Source organism: Taurulus bubalis (assembly GCF_910589615.1).
Source record: "Taurulus bubalis genome assembly, chromosome: 1".
Lineage (NCBI taxonomy): Eukaryota > Metazoa > Chordata > Actinopteri > Perciformes > Cottidae > Taurulus > Taurulus bubalis.
In genome coordinates, this window is record NC_136589.1 from 3,018,927 (window position 1) to 3,034,962 (window position 16,036).

At 41.3% G+C, this 16,036-nt stretch overlaps 1 protein-coding gene across 3 annotated transcripts in view; it reads left to right on the forward strand.

The window, feature by feature from the left end:
* Positions 1–5,891: 5,891 nt before the first annotated feature.
* Positions 5,892–16,036, forward strand: part of tbx15 (T-box transcription factor 15) — a gene marked incomplete at its 5' end in the record, with an annotated part of 31,958 nt that continues 21,813 nt past the window's right edge. Inside the window, 3 exons of one of the 3 annotated variants that reach the window (XM_079232331.1) lie at positions 5,892–6,088; positions 12,349–12,570; positions 15,221–15,322. In XM_079232331.1, the coding sequence (XP_079088457.1) occupies positions 5,892–6,088; positions 12,349–12,570; positions 15,221–15,322 (521 nt within the window). Of the gene's footprint in view, positions 6,089–12,335; positions 12,571–15,220; positions 15,323–16,036 lie in introns of all 3 variants that reach the window. The other 2 variants (XM_079232332.1, XM_079232330.1) reach the window with 2 other exon arrangements.

Below are 16,036 nucleotides of genomic sequence, written 5' to 3' on the forward strand. Positions count from 1 at the left end.
TAAATACTCTGTTACAAATAAAGAGTTAATAATACACAGTATAAATACTCTGTTACAAGTAAAGCTCCTGTAAAGCTATAAGGACTAAAGTATTTGCATCAAAATAAACTTAAAGGACCAAAAGTGAATCATTATGCTGAATAATAAATATTATATTATATTGGATTATAGTTATTGATCTGTTCATGTGTTCATAACTTTATTGTTGCAGCTGGTAGAGGTTGAGCTTATGTTATCTACTTTGTATACTACTGGGTTGTTTAATTTAAAATAAGTCATTATTTATTTATTTGTTTATTTTGTGTAAAAGATCTAAAACTGTAACATAGAGCAACCAAGGAGCTTTAATGTAGTGTTGTTTCTGGCGCCCTCTGTGGACTACAGAGGTAGTGTCTTTGAGCACCAAATACATGTAGTGAGTACCACTAAGATAGAATATCTCCATAGGACCTGAGTACATGATGTTACACTCCAGCTCGTCTCAGGTCGTGACCTTGAAATCAGACCTTCAACACAAAAACAGGTAAGTTGAAAAAATAAAACAATATTTTGTTTACTGGCACAACACAGTGGAAATACAACTATAGTATTAATATGTAATACCTCAGTGAATGAAATATGTGATCGTCTGCTGATCTTCAGCTGCTGCAGGGACGCTTCAGGACACATCTTCATCATCATCTTCATCTTCTTCATGAGGCGTCTGCATGTAAATCTATTCAGAGATAAAGACTCTACTAAAGGTTCTGGTGGTTTTTACTTCTTTCACTGTTTAGTTTATGAAATATTGAACCAATGAATGAGAATCCTTCATATGTTTCTGTTAATAATACAACACATAATCCACAAATACTGATGTGTTAATACAGGTTCAGATATCAGTTTATTTATTGATCCTCAGGGAGAAAATCTCCAAAAAAAAATCAGCTTTAACTAAATGAATGTGATGAACACATGAATGCATCAATTCTGTATTTAGCAAATAAGTCTAAATACTTCCTGAACACTTGTGTTAGGAATACAACATATATATGTATATATATGTATATATAGATATACATATATATATATATATATATATATATATATGTATATATATACATATATACATATATATATATATATATATATATATATATATATATATATATATATATATATACATATATACACATGTGTGTATACATATATATATATGTATACACACATATGAGTGTCTGCATATATAAATGTGTATGTATGCATATACATTCGTGTGCATGTGCAGTGTGTGTGTGTGTGTGTGTGTGTGTGTGTGTGTGTGTGTGTGTGTGTGTGTGTGTATGCGTGTGCGTGTCTCCTTCTCTTCTCATCATTTATTCATTCATTCTTTTCTTTTTATTCTTCTGCATCACTTTCTGTAATTACCTTTACTCAGCCTGCAGGGACACGCGCACGCACACGCGCACGCGCGCAAACACACACACACACACACACACACACACACACACACACACACACACACACACAACACACACGCATACGCTCTCTCTCTCTGGAGAAGGCCCGTGCTGAGATGTTTCCATCCGGGTATTTACCTGAGCAGACCGGTGTGTCCTCGCTCCTCTGGTCCTTTTTTATTCCTGTTGGCACGCGCAGTGACGCAGTATGAACACAACTATGTAGACGGCACGCACGCGCAGCTCCGGGCTGTAAATCACTGCTTCCGCATTATGACGGACTCGCGCGAGGCCGCAGCGCCACGCGCGTAATGAGGAGGTTTAATGTGCGCGCGACACGGCACTGGACCGCTTTACGCGCGCAGCTAAAGAGTTGAATAGAGAAGTCATAAATGTAATAAACGTAGTTCAGAGAGATGGAGGTGAATGGAAACAGAATACATAGAAATGTGTCGCGAGCTGAAGGAAACTATAAAAGTTGAGCTCTAACCTTCAGACATCACGTGATGCTGTAGAGCACTTTATTTAATTAATAACATTACCTTTATTGCTTTATTTAATAATACCATTACTGTCACGGTTATTACTTTATTTAATAATAACAATACGTGTATTACTTTATTTAATAACAACATTACTCTCACGTTTATTACTTTATTTAATAATAACATTACGTTTATTACTTTATTTAACAATAACATTACTGTCACGGTTGATACTTTATTTAATAATAACATTACTGTCACGGTTATTACTTTATTTAATTAATGACATGACATGTCGGTGTGTTTTATCGCAGTCATGAAAAATAGTCAACTTTATATACAATCTTTATTTTTCCACGTACTTCTCCTGAGCATTTTTTTTATTACAAATATATATATATAATACATTATATTCTTATTTGTACATTTATACTATTTGTTTTTATTACAAATGTTTCATTCTAGCTGTATTTGTTTCTATAATTTGAGCTGACGGGAAAAGTTTAAAGAATATAAAACACACAGTTCAGATCGTGTTAGTATTTAATATATTTAGATGGTTAGTTTTCATAACTTCATTTAGGATTCATGACGTCATTGGACTTCATTAATGTACAAACAGAAAGTTTGTAAAGGATCCGGAAGTAATCTTTTTAACACATAGTGTGTTGTGTGTTTTGTGTGTATTGTTGCAACACGTCTTAATGCTGCAACAATATGAAGATTAATATGAAATAAAAACTATTTGTCTCTGACCAAAAATCCGCAGAATTAAGTTATTTTTCATTTTCATTATTTTACATTTTCATTATTTATTTGTACCAAAGGGCTGGTCTGAAGAGCCTACACGTAGTCTCATTAAAATATAACGTTCATAAGGGTAAATTATTTTTGAATTATTATTACATTATTATATTATTACTATAATCTCCATAAAAAAAGAATTAAAAAAAAAATCCTTTTATGCGCCAAGAAAACTCAAACGGGTAATAAATGTTGTCCTCACATAATACATGTATTTATTTATTTCCTGCTTCGTCACCCTTAAACACACGTTCAGTCTGTCGCGCGCCCTCTCGTCGTGCACGCGCGGCCTCAGAGGTTGAACTCTGACCTCTGAAGCACAAATTCAGACTCTAGATTCTTGTATTTTACGCGTAAATAAAAAACAGCGTCAAGTTAAAGTGAGGATGTGTGCGTGGGCCCAACACACACACACACACACACACACACACACACACACACACACACACACACACACACACCCACACACACACACACACACACACACGCACACACACACACACACACACACACACACACACACACGCACACACACCTTGCTCTTCCCGGTGCTGTCGCTCTATGCTTTATGCTTTAGGTCACGCGGGGTCACGCGCTTTCTTTCACTAATTGAATATTAACGGGACGCGTGTCCGCGCGCCTTGCTCGTGCCAGTCTGGTCCCAAAGAAACAAGCTGGACGCGTTGTTGTTGTTGTTGTTGTGCAAAGAGTCTCACACACATGTGAAGAAGAAGGAGCCTGAAGGTCAAAGGGTCAAACATGACCGTGAAATGAATCATAAAGTATGAACGCATTGATCCCATTGATCCTCCTCTAAAGGTCCCGGATGTGTCTGAAGGAGGTCAGATCCCCTCGCGCCTCACTGAGAGGCCGTCGGCTCTGTAATTGGGATCCGAACCAAACAGTTGGTTTTAGTTTTTACTGCTCGTGTTTAACGACTCAGACAGCCTCCCCGCCGCGCGTGCACGTGGAATATTTACTTGTGTACGCGCAAAATCATCCAACGTCTAATATAAATAAATAAAGTAAGAGAACAGACAACACGTATCTTCGGCTTGTTATGTAAATACAATAAAGTACATTAATAGGTTCAAACTCGTTATTTATTCCTGATTATCTGATTTGATGTTACATCATGAATAATAAACTAATACACTTAAAATACTGATTCGATCTCTGCGCTGAATGACGTCATTTTATAGAAGCTGAGGAGAAGTTACGCAACATTAATATTAACGTAAAGTGCGTCAGTGTGAATGTATTTGTCTCAGTTAAGTGTTTCGTTTTTTACACTTAATTATATTTATATTGTTTTATTATTGAATCTGTATTCGAGCAATAAGCGCGCGCGTTGTTTTAAAGCGCGTGACCTTTTATTAAGCTTCGTGTTGCAGAAGCTGCGAACAGATCAACAGTTATGAATTTAATACTCACACACAGCGGGGTGGCCTGCGCGCGCACGCGCACGAACACAACCCGGGGTATTAGCATGAATCTAAAGATGATAAAATATGTATTTCTTCTTCGCTGGTTTCTCTGCAGACCGAACAGCTCACGTGACGTTCTTAAAAAGAAGGATTGAGGATAAAGTTTTAATCTTTGAAGAGTTTTGCAACAAAATGACCTGCATGTTTTATTATTAGTGTGTATTATTTATTATTACATATGTCAGTATTAGTAGAATATAATAATTATATATAGACAAATGTGTGATTTATGATTTTTAGATGAATACATCTAATATTTACTGCATGATTATTAGCAGTATTCTATTCTAATATTTAGTATTTATTAACAGTATTATATTTTAATATTAGCATTATTCTATTTCCATACGTATTATATTTCCAAATAGCTGTGTTCTATATATTTACTTGCTATTATAAACAACTTCTCCAACTGAAATATTAAATTCAGGAATTTATGTTTTTTTATTATGAAATAGTTGAATTGGTTATTAATTAATCGAATAATTGTCCCCATTGGGTTCAATGTGAGATATTCTAATGTCATTCTGCTTCATTATTGTTTATCAAATGTGTTTGCGTGCAAACTTTATTTTGTGCAACTCATGTGAAATAAATAAACAGTTGACTCACCTCTTTATTAAATTACTGTTTATTAAATTACTGCATCGTGTGTTTATTGTTGTAAATCTACATTTATAGAATCTGTAAACCAGTTTATTGTGCAACATTATTTTCATTATTATTTATAAACTCTTCTTCGTGTCTGGTCTGGGATCAGAACACCTGTCCTGCTGCGGCTCCGCGCGCGAGGACACTTCTCCCACAATCCACCGAGGCGGAGCAGCTTTGGGTTCTCTTTGGGTTCTCTTTGGGTTCTCTTTGGGGATCTCTTTGGGTTCTCTTTGGGTTCTCTTTGGGGATCTCTTTGGGTTCTCTTTGGGTTCTCTTTGGGGCCCTCGGCCTCGCGGACCGACTCGGACCTGATGGTGAAGCTCCACGCAGAGCTCCAATAATAACTCAATAATCTTTATTATTGTGTGTCAGGATTCTGTCCCCCCAAGAGAGAAAATAGAGCCTGTTCCTCTGAAGGCTGCACTGCGGACTCGGCCCGTCAGTCCGCGTCACGGCTCCTCGTCCGCGCGTCTCCCTCCGCGGCCATTGGACGAAGCGCTGCGTCTCGCTGTCTCTCCTCGCTTCCCATTGGACCGCTGCTTGCTTCACAGAGAGGGAGAGAGGGAGAGAGAGAGAGAGAGAGAGAGAGAGAGAGGGGGGTGAGAGGGCCGCCCCCTCCGCGCTGGAGAAGAAGAAGAAGTAGAAGAAGTAGAAGAAGAAGAAACCCTCCCCCAGAAGTGAGTATCAATCAGCGAGCTGTTCGCGGGCCAGAGAGAGAAAAGAGAGCCGCGAGAGGAAGCAGCAGAGCGGACCGCATCACGAAGAGGACTCGAACCCACGCGCAGCCGGGATGGACCAGCGGGCCGTGCACAGCCTCACGCGGCGCTTCTAGTCACAGTTGGGATTACTTTGGACACTTCGGTGAGCTCGCGCCGCGCCGCGAACTCTCTCGCGCGCGCCGTTTCGCTTCGTTTTGACCGCTTTTTGATCCTTGTCGGACGCACGGAGAGGACTTTGTTACTTTTGACTTCCTCCGCGTCCCCTCCGCGTCCCTCTCCTCCTCCCGCTGCGGCCCTGAAGACATGAGTGAGAGGAGGCGCTCTGCCGCCGCGCTGAGCTCCAGAGCCCACGCGTTCTCCGTGGAGGCGCTGATCGGCTCCAACAAGAAGCGGAAGCTGCGCGGCTGGGAGGAGAAGGAGCTGCAGCTGTCCATGGAGAGCCTGGCCGCGGACGGAGAGGAGCCGGACCACTGCCTGGACCTGGACCCGGACCCGGGTCAGTGCGCGCACACACACACACACACACACGCGTATAGACCGACACACCGCTAGAGAGGAAGGTCCGCGCGGGAGGCTCCACGGCCGCGCGCGCTGCGGAGAAGCTGCTGTCAGGAGATATGACGCAGAATATAAAAGTAATCATGACAAAGTTATGAAATACTTCAGAATAGAGTCTGGACTCCGCGTGAGTCACATAACTTATTAGAGACATAAAAACATACGAGCTGCTGTCAGGAGGCCTCACATATTATTATTATTATTACTAATAATAATAATAATAATACTAATACTAAAGTCCTCTGAAGAGTCTCATTCCAGACTGCTCGGATCATAAAATCTGCTAAACATTGTGAATAACTTTTTAATTACTTTGCCCTAAAATATTCTAAACCTCTAACATTATTTTATGTGTTTTAAGGTCAAATTAAGGACTTTAAGGATTTAAGGATCTTTTCGTGCAAAATCAGTTTAAATGAAAGATGATTTATTAGTTTAGAGATCTTCAAACCTCCGCGGGACATGTAGAAAAATCAAACAAAATGATATATTCTTTTAACTATAAAATGTTTTTTTATTTAAGAAAAAGTAGAATATTGACTAACTGTATAACTCTAAATATAAAAGTGACAATGTTGAGTTTGTTTCATAAATGTTCTCTTAAATATCTTCATAACAAACTTGCGTTAACTTATTTATTTTTTTGCACCAACCAACAATGTTATAAGCAGTTAATTAATATTTTAGGCAAGTTTTTAAATCACTAATTCAATTTAATTAATTTGCCTCAATTTAAATGTGAATTATATGTTTTTTTGTATCATATAAACTTGTATTATTATATTGTTCTGCATTCATAACAGTAGCGACATTCTGCTCGGTTAGTTTTAAAATAAATAACCTGTTGGCAAAACATTTCATGGTGAACATTAATAATCCTCGTGAATATTATGGATACAGAAAAATTCCCTTCTTAATTATTGAAATATTTAATTTCCTTTAAATATACAAATCACATCTCGGCCTCGAGACGCGGAGCCGCGCGGCTCGAGGCGGGCACGAGCACCGGAGAGGAGGAGATGGAGTCCGTCAGGGAGGCTGTTGTTGTTGTTGTTGTTGTTGTTGTTGTTGTTGTTGTTAACGTCATGAGGGAGGGGAGACTACACGCTTTAGCTCGTTTTTAACATTTTAAAACCCGTAAACACAGAATCTCAGACCTCCTTCTGTTCGTCTCCAGGTGTGTTTATGTTTTGGTCACGGAGAGTTTTTAGCATTTGTGTCTCCATGAACACAGAGTCCTCTCTCTCTCTCTCTCTCTCTCTCTCTCTCTCTCTCTCTCTCTCTCGGCCGGTCTGTAACGCGGTGTGAGCCTCAGAGACACCGGGCCGGTAAGGGCCGCGGCCTGCGCGCAGAGAAGAGGCACAAAACACTCCAGAAGCCACCACGTCTCCGTCATGTTTACGCGCTGAAACAGGAACACAAGTGCAAGTGCGTCTTGTGTGACTTGATATTTTATTATAAAGGCCTGACCCAAAGCGGTGCCATTTACAAGGTGACACTTTCTCCTTTTACGCGCAGAACTAACTCCTAACACCTGAGTCCTCACCAGGATTCTGCTCCATCAGGGCGCATGCGCGAGGCTACACTACTAAAACGACCCAACGTGATGTTTCTCATCATGAAAGAGACGCGCGTGACGTGTTTACTGCGCGTGGAGGAAACAGGTGTGATGATGATGATGATGATGATGATGATGATGAGCTGCTCGGGGAGTTCATGCTCGACACGCACCTCAGATGGAAACATTGTAGGTGATGCAAGATTATTTTTTTATAAATGTAAACCTGATAAATTTGGTGTTTTTGCATCAAAATAAACTCTCTAAATAAACACTAATTTTGTTAATTTTGATTTGGAGACATCTCAAAACGGAGCTGTTTCTAAATGATGAAGATTGATCTGCTGCTCACACTTTAAACCCCACCGCCTCCTCACAGAATCATGTTCTGATAAATTACTATAAATAATAATATTAGAGTGAAAAATTGCTCCACAATTAAAAATAGTTACAAATTAATATAATGCTAATTTAATTTATTAAAAAGTAAAAGTTCTCCCTCTCCACCACGTCTGATTAAATAAAAACAACTCCTTATGACGTCATTATTTCTTTCTGAAATATCTCATTCAGTATAAACGTAAAGGTCACGTGACCTTTGACCCACAACACTGACTCATTGAATTCAGACCAATTAGCCTTCAGCTCGTTTAGATGCACCTGACGAGCTGATTGGGGTTTGGAAACCACAAGATACTGTGTGTGTGTGTGTGTGTGTGTGTGTGTGTGTGTGTGTGTGTGTGTGTGTGTGTGTGTGTGTGTGTGTGTGTGTGTGTGTGTGTGTGTGTGTGGCTAACCACAGTTGATGTCGGGCAGCGTTTTGCTGAGTGGTCACATTTTGTTTGTTCGACAATAAATACATGTTATTAATTCTGGCTTTTTAAAACAATCAAACCATTAAACTAAAATATGCAATGTTCAGAACCTCTGGATTGCAACACATGAAGGAGTCGGTTTTACTTACAAAGTCTTGTTGGCTGAACTCAAAATAATCTGTTGGTCCGCTTCTTAAAGACTCGTTGCCGTTACGCAATAACGTGTCCAGAGATGGATTTACTTGTAAGGTAAACGTTGCCTTTATTTTTATTCTGTTTTTGCAGATGCATGTTTATGCTTCTGTGTGTGTGTGTGTGTGTGTGTGTGTGTGTGTGTGTGTGTGTGTGTGTGTGTGCGTGTGCGTGTGCGTGTCGGCTTCAGACATATTTGTGACTTTCCTTCCTGCATCTCGTTGCTCTGGAATGTTGCTTCCCTCCAAACATCTTGTTTTAGAGGCTCACGGAGGCTTTATACATAGTAAAAGTATTATATTTGTATATATTTATATTTGAATGTTGAATCTTGCCGCAGCATTTAGATCGTCTCCAGACTGACGACGTTCCTTTAGCGCAGGAGGACAAACTAGTTTTGTTCCAAACTTCATAATAAACCTCAAATAAAGTCAATTTAACCAGTTTCACTTCCAGAAGATCAGTAGAACCAGTTATTATTTATTAAAATAACAACACCACTATACAGTTTAACATTTGACATCGTTGTGATTTATACAGTAGGTGAAATGAATCCAATCATTTTAAACTCTAAAACAGTGCATGCCTTTAGCGCCCATTAAAAACATTAGTGTTCTAAATATGGAGATAAGTTAACCGGCAGAAATGGACAAATATGAATATTTATTTTTGTCTTCCCATTTCCAGGGTTCCAAGGATTATGATGCAAACCTAAACAATTGTTTTTACCTTTTATCTTTAAACCTTTAAAAATGCAAAAACTAAAATAATAATTCAAACACATACAGCTTTCTGTGCCAGGAGGTAAAACAGAGATATTATTTCACTAAATTGAGCCAATTTAAAGCGTTTAAGATGTTCATCGTTCATGTTCTTTATTAGAAACATGCAGATGTTTCTTATTGGAGTTTATTTTTATAAACATCCCAGATGTTTGGCCCTCTTTAGCTTTAGATTTACGGCCTTAGAGGAACCCTTACTCTTCCATTTAGATGATGAATTATTCACAAATGTTGAACATTACTGAGAAATAATAAAGAATAAACGGACACGTTGCCTTCAGGGTCTGTGGACAAAACGAGCTGCTGACGTCTGATCACAGTCATAAACAACTTTTACATTTCATGTTCTGTAGCATGAAAGACAGAGTCTCGTGTTTACTGTCTGAGGAGGAACCTCAAGTCTCATGAGGAGGAGGAACCTCAAGTCTCATGAGGAGGAGGAACCTCAAGTCTCTCCATCATGAGGAGGAGGAACCTCAAGTCTCATGAGGAGGAGGAACCTCAAGTCTCTCCATCATGAGGAGTAGGAACCTCAAGTCTCTCCATCATGAGGAGGAGGAACCTCAAGTCTCTCCATCATGAGGAGGAGGAACCTCAAGTCTCTCCATCATGAGAAGGAGGAACCTCAAGTCTCATGAGGAGGAGGAACCTCAAGTCTCATGAGGAGGAGGAACCTCAAGTCTCTCCATCATGAGGAGGAGGAACCTCAAGTCTCATGAGGAGGAGGAACCTCAAGTCTCATGAGGAGGAGGAACCTCAAGTCTCATGAGGAGGAGGAACCTCAAGTCTCATGAGGAGGAGGAACCTCAAGTCTCTCCATCATGAGGAGGAGGAACCTCAAGTCTCTCCATCATGAGGAAGAGGAACCTCAAGTCTCTCCATCATGAGGAGGAACCTCAAGTCTCATGAGGAGGAGGAACCTCAAGTCTCTCCATCATGAGGAGGAGGAACCTCAAGTCTCATGAGGAGGAGGAACCTCAAGTCTCTCCATCATGAGGAGTAGGAACCTCAAGTCTCTCCATCATGAGGAGGAGGAACCTCAAGTCTCATGAGGAGGAGGAACCTCAAGTCTCATGAGGAGGAGGAACCTCAAGTCTCATGAGGAGGAGGAACCTCAAGTCTCATGAGGAGGAGGAACCTCAAGTCTCTCCATCATGAGGAGGAGGAACCTCAAGTCTCTCCATCATGAGGAAGAGGAACCTCAAGTCTCTCCATCATGAGGAGGAACCTCAAGTCTCATGAGGAGGAGGAACCTCAAGTCTCTCCATCATGAGGAGGAGGAACCTCAAGTCTCATGAGGAGGAGGAACCTCAAGTCTCTCCATCATGAGGAGTAGGAACCTCAAGTCTCTCCATCATGAGGAGGAGGAACCTCAAGTCTCTCCATCATGAGGAGGAGGAACCTCAAGTCTCATGAGGAGGAGGAACCTCAAGTCTCTCCATCATGAGGAGGAGGAACCTCAAGTCTCTCCATCATGAGGAGTAGGAACCTCAAGTCTCTCCATCATGAGGAGGAGGAACCTCAAGTCTCTCCATCATGAGAAGGAAGAACCTCAAGTCTCTCCATCATGAGGAGGAGAGTCACGTCTCACTTCCGGTCCTGCAGCAGGAAGACGTGACTTCATGTGTGGGAACAGTTTGAATGAGAAGCAGAAGCAGAAGAAAGGGAAAGCATCACGTGTGACAGTCCCGCTGTGGCTGCAGGGACACAGGGAAGTCTCTCTGTGGTCATTCCCCCCCTCCTTTCCTCTCTCCTTTCCTCCCTCCCTATCTCCTTCCCTCCTCTCCTGGCTCCCTTGGCTCGGCCCGCTCTCCTGCGGTTTATTCTCCCGGGCCTCGGTCCATCTTTCTCCGTATGTGTCGGTCCGCCAAGTCTGCCTCCCAATAAATAATGCCTTATTAGATTCATATTGGAGGAGGAGGAGGAGGAGGAGGAAGGGGAAACTCAGCTGCAAAGTATTTCTGAGAGAAGTGGAAGAAGACGGGTCACGTGGTGCTCTATGAGCTTTAATCTGTGTGCAGCTCTGAGGTGTTGAGATTTGACCCCATGAGGTTTCCATTTTATTTTTGAACAACGTCCCACGTGTTCAAGAAGAGTGATTCTCTGCTGAGGAAAGTCTTATTTATTATTGGCACAAAAAAGAAGAAGCTGATTTTTTGATTTACAATCTGGTGTAATTTTTAATTTCCTGTTTCACTTTTAAATAAATAGTTCAGCTTATGGTTGTTGGTTTTATTGCAGTGAAGATGAATGTGGAGGAAGATGAAGAGAAACCTTGTGATGCAGCTCTGTGACCTGCAGGTGTTCCCGTTATTTTGTCCACCCTGCTGTGGCAGTTGGACTGTTGATTAAAGTGCTTTTTGTTGTTGTTGTTGCTTTTTGCCCAATATTGCCCAATTATATAACTCAGTAAAACATTCTGGATTGATAAGAATAAATTCCATAAGTCATATTTGGGGTTAATATCTCTTTTCCTAGCGGAGGATGACGTCATGGGCTCGGGTCCGGCGGAGGGAAAGCTTCCCTGTAGGTCTGCACCTCTTTCAGGATGAGGGAAGGATCCTATCAGCTGTGAAGAGTCGAGCCTCGAGCTTCTCCTCGAGCTCTTATATTTGTTCTCATCGCGTTTCAAAAGGCTTTCCGCGACATTTCCTCTGCTCCCTCCGGCCAAGAGCTCCACGAGGACTCGGGCCAGCGAACCCAACTGGACCCGCTGGTCTCTCCAGGCTGGAGGTGGTTCTGGAGAGCTGAGCGTTCCTCGCGCGCGCCAGGTTTCCTGCGTAAAACGCGCGTATGAGCTCCACTGGTTCTCACCGTCTTCCTCGTGTGTTCCTCTCCTCAGACTCGGAGGCGAGTCCCGGCTCGGACGGAGAGGGTCTGGCCGAGAGGACGTCGTGCTCCTTCGGCTCCCCGGCCGAGCTGACCCCCGCGGCCCCCGTGGCCCTCGTGGCCCCCGCGGCCTGCGAGCCGTCGCCCCCGGCCTCCATGGAGGAGATCCAGGTGGAGCTGCAGTGCGCGGACCTGTGGAAGCGCTTCCACGACATCGGCACGGAGATGATCATCACCAAGGCGGGCAGGTAGGACGCGCACACGCACACGCACACGCACACACAGCTGCTAGAAGTAGCCCCAGAAGGTCTGCGGCGGATTCAGGGCGCGCATCGACTGTGCGTAAAAGGAGAACTTTTACGCTTTAAAAAATATTTTATTTTAATGTATTTTGTGAAGACGAACAGAAAAGTGAGCTCCTCATCATTCCGATTAAGATATTATTTGAATATATATATATATGTATGTATTATGGGGTAATATTATGACACACGCAGACGCATAGATTCAGCGCATGCGTAGACCGTCAGACTCACAAACGCTTCACTTTTACAGACACGTACAGTTTACACACACACACACACACACACACACACACACACACACACACACACACACACACACACACACACACACACACACACACACCTCTGAGCTGTGTTTGCAGGGTGTTAATGTGTTGCACATGAAGGCCTCTCTGCCGCGTTCAGGGCCTCGTGACGCGGCCGGTTCCGAACCAGCAGAGAGAGCTGCTGCTCATGGATCTCCTGCAACGTGTTCTGTGTTCCGTGTGTTCTCTGTTCGGGAACACACGGAACACGTAGAGCGCGCGCACGTTGACCTGCAGGAAAAGGACCTTTTCCCATAACGCGCCGCGCTCCTTCCGCGCCACTAACACTTCCCCTCCGCTCAGATCAATGCGCGCGACTCACATCATTATTAATGTAGAACAGCCCTGTTATATGACCGCGGCGGTGAGCTGAGAATATTCTTTACATTTCCAACCAAGGGGAATTATTTACGGGAGCAAAAACGTGTCATGACTTTACTTTGTTGTGAAAAACGAGGAAAAGACAACTTTATAAAATGTCTATTTTCTTTAAACGCTCTTCCTCCTCAAAGTGGTCACGTTGTGGCTCATTGCGCGTTTTATGTTTGCAATATTTCTTCTTGTAAAATGGCTAAATCATGCATAAGTCAGTCTTAAAGGGCAGTTTTATTTATCCAATATGTTATTGTGTTTAAACTAAATTAGACTTCCCAGAATGTTGTTTATTCATAATGTATAAAATCGGATCTATATTTATATTTTCAAAGCAGACATATGTTTATTTCCCACAGCTGCAGCTCCTCCTCTCAGGTCGTGTTTCTCTACAAACTGCATTTGGCTGTCTTTTATGAATTGGGTTTGAATTGGTAATCAGCTCATAAATAGCAATAACTATATAAATACATATATTGTTGCGCTGCAGCCAGAGTGGAGGGACACGGAACGCGCACTTCACGGCCTCATAATAAGCTCGTAAATCCAGAAGAGAGAGAGAGAGCAGAGCTCTGCTCTCATTAGAGAGGTCTGGATTTACGAGCTTTAAATGAAAAAGGGGAAACGCAGCGTTTGAAGTGCAAAACGAGGAATGAATATATATATATATATATATATATATATATATATATATATATATATATATATATATATATATATATATATATAAAATATAAATGTCTCTCCGTCACTAAGACTCTTAATAAAGGAGCTGCGCTTTCTTTTTTTCTTCAGAAGGTTTTTGTGAGCTGATGGGAGGAGCTGCTAAATTATATATTTATATATATTATATATTGATAGTTTTAATAAGTTTTAATTTATGATCATATAAAAGCCACAGTTACAGAATGGTAACCCAGAGGTCAGAGGTCACATGGCACCACAATATGGAACAAAAATAACGACAATTGTGGAACGTTCACGAGATGAGAAACAGGAAATATTTTTGACTTTAGTTTTTTTTATTATATACAAATCCATAAATCTGATTTCATCTCCGATAAATTTTCACATTGTCAGCATAATGATGTTGAGTTTGATTGATTTATCAGATTTAATTAAACACATTTGAAGATTCTGGAAGAACAAAAAGACTTCAGTTAATTAAAGGAGCAATGCAACAACATCCAATGTTCTTCATTCCTCTTATTAATGACTGAGAGACCAGAAATAAATCATATTTAAAAACTGAAATAGGTCAAATCTCAACTGAGTTCCAGTTACTTGTATGTTTTATAATCCTATAATATCCAGTGTATTCAGATACTATATGTAATTTAATCCAGTAGCTATGATTATGTCTGCAAATCAAATGCTCGACTGCACAACATTTATGATAATCCACAAATCATTTGATAACCAAACAAATCTGTTTGGTTATCAAATGAGTACAAGGAATATTTTTGTGTTGTTCTCAAATGCTGCGTATAAATATTAAAATATTTAATCTGCAGTGTTTAGCAGCACTTGATGTTGACGTTGCTCCTGTATTTTTATTTATTCATTTACTTTGTCTGGAATTCTTCTAGGATTTAGTGTCTTTTGATAAATATGTAGTATCACATTAAATTAAATTGGCATTTTTGTCTTTTTCACCTAAAAATATTAATATATTTCTATTTCTTTCTCTCAGCAAACCAACATAAAACTACTAATCTCCTTGTTTTAGTTTGTCCCTCCTCGCGGTTTCTTTACCTCTGAACGTGTTCAGGCTCTAAACAGCTGCTGGGTCCATCAGTCTGGTTCCACTGGTGTGTGTTTTAGCACACTGGTTATTTATTTGTTAACCTACAAAGCAGATGGACGAGAGACGGATACGTATCACTCATCCCTCCATGTTGCCTCCTCTCCTCCAGGAGGATGTTTCCGGCCATGAGAGTGAAGATCGCCGGCCTGGACCCTCACCAGCAGTACTACATCGCCATGGACATCGTGCCCGTGGACAACAAGAGATACAGGTACCCCGGCAGTGTGAGATCAACTCCCATGCAGGAACTCAACCCAGAGGTTCTGCGAAACCAAAATGAGTTCATCCGTTTGGGTTTCTGTGGGACGTTTAATGTCCCGTGATCAGCCGTGCTGAGAATCTGGGGAAGAAAAACGCCGACGTATGGCTTTTTTTGTGTGTGTGCACACCAGCACAAAAAGAGCTCTCAACCACTTTCAGCCTGCAAATGTTAAACACACGCACAGCTGTACGTGATGTGCACGCGCACGGCCGCACATCTGCATGATGGAGCCCCGGACTTCTGCGCGGGGCGACAGCTGGAGCGCACAACGCTATTTTCCTGGACGCTCCTCAAACATTTTGACTCCTGTTGGTGGTTTTTTTTCCGGTCAAAAGATATATTAATTTAGCAGATTTCTCATAACTGCTGCGAGATGACGTTCCCTTCGTCTTCTTGGCAACACGCAGAAAGTAGTTCCTCCGATCAATTGCACCGGTGTAGGGATGCGAGAGTGCGATTATACAGCGTGCACGTGCTGGAGGACGCTTTGCACGTGATGAATCTCTCTGGATTTGTAATAACACAACGTCCCTCGAGCCCGAGAGAGAGAGAGAGAGAGAGAGAGAGAGGAGATTGAAATGTATTCATCATCCCGAGCCGGAGGCTGCGAATATATATATATATATATATATATATATATATATATATATATATATATATATA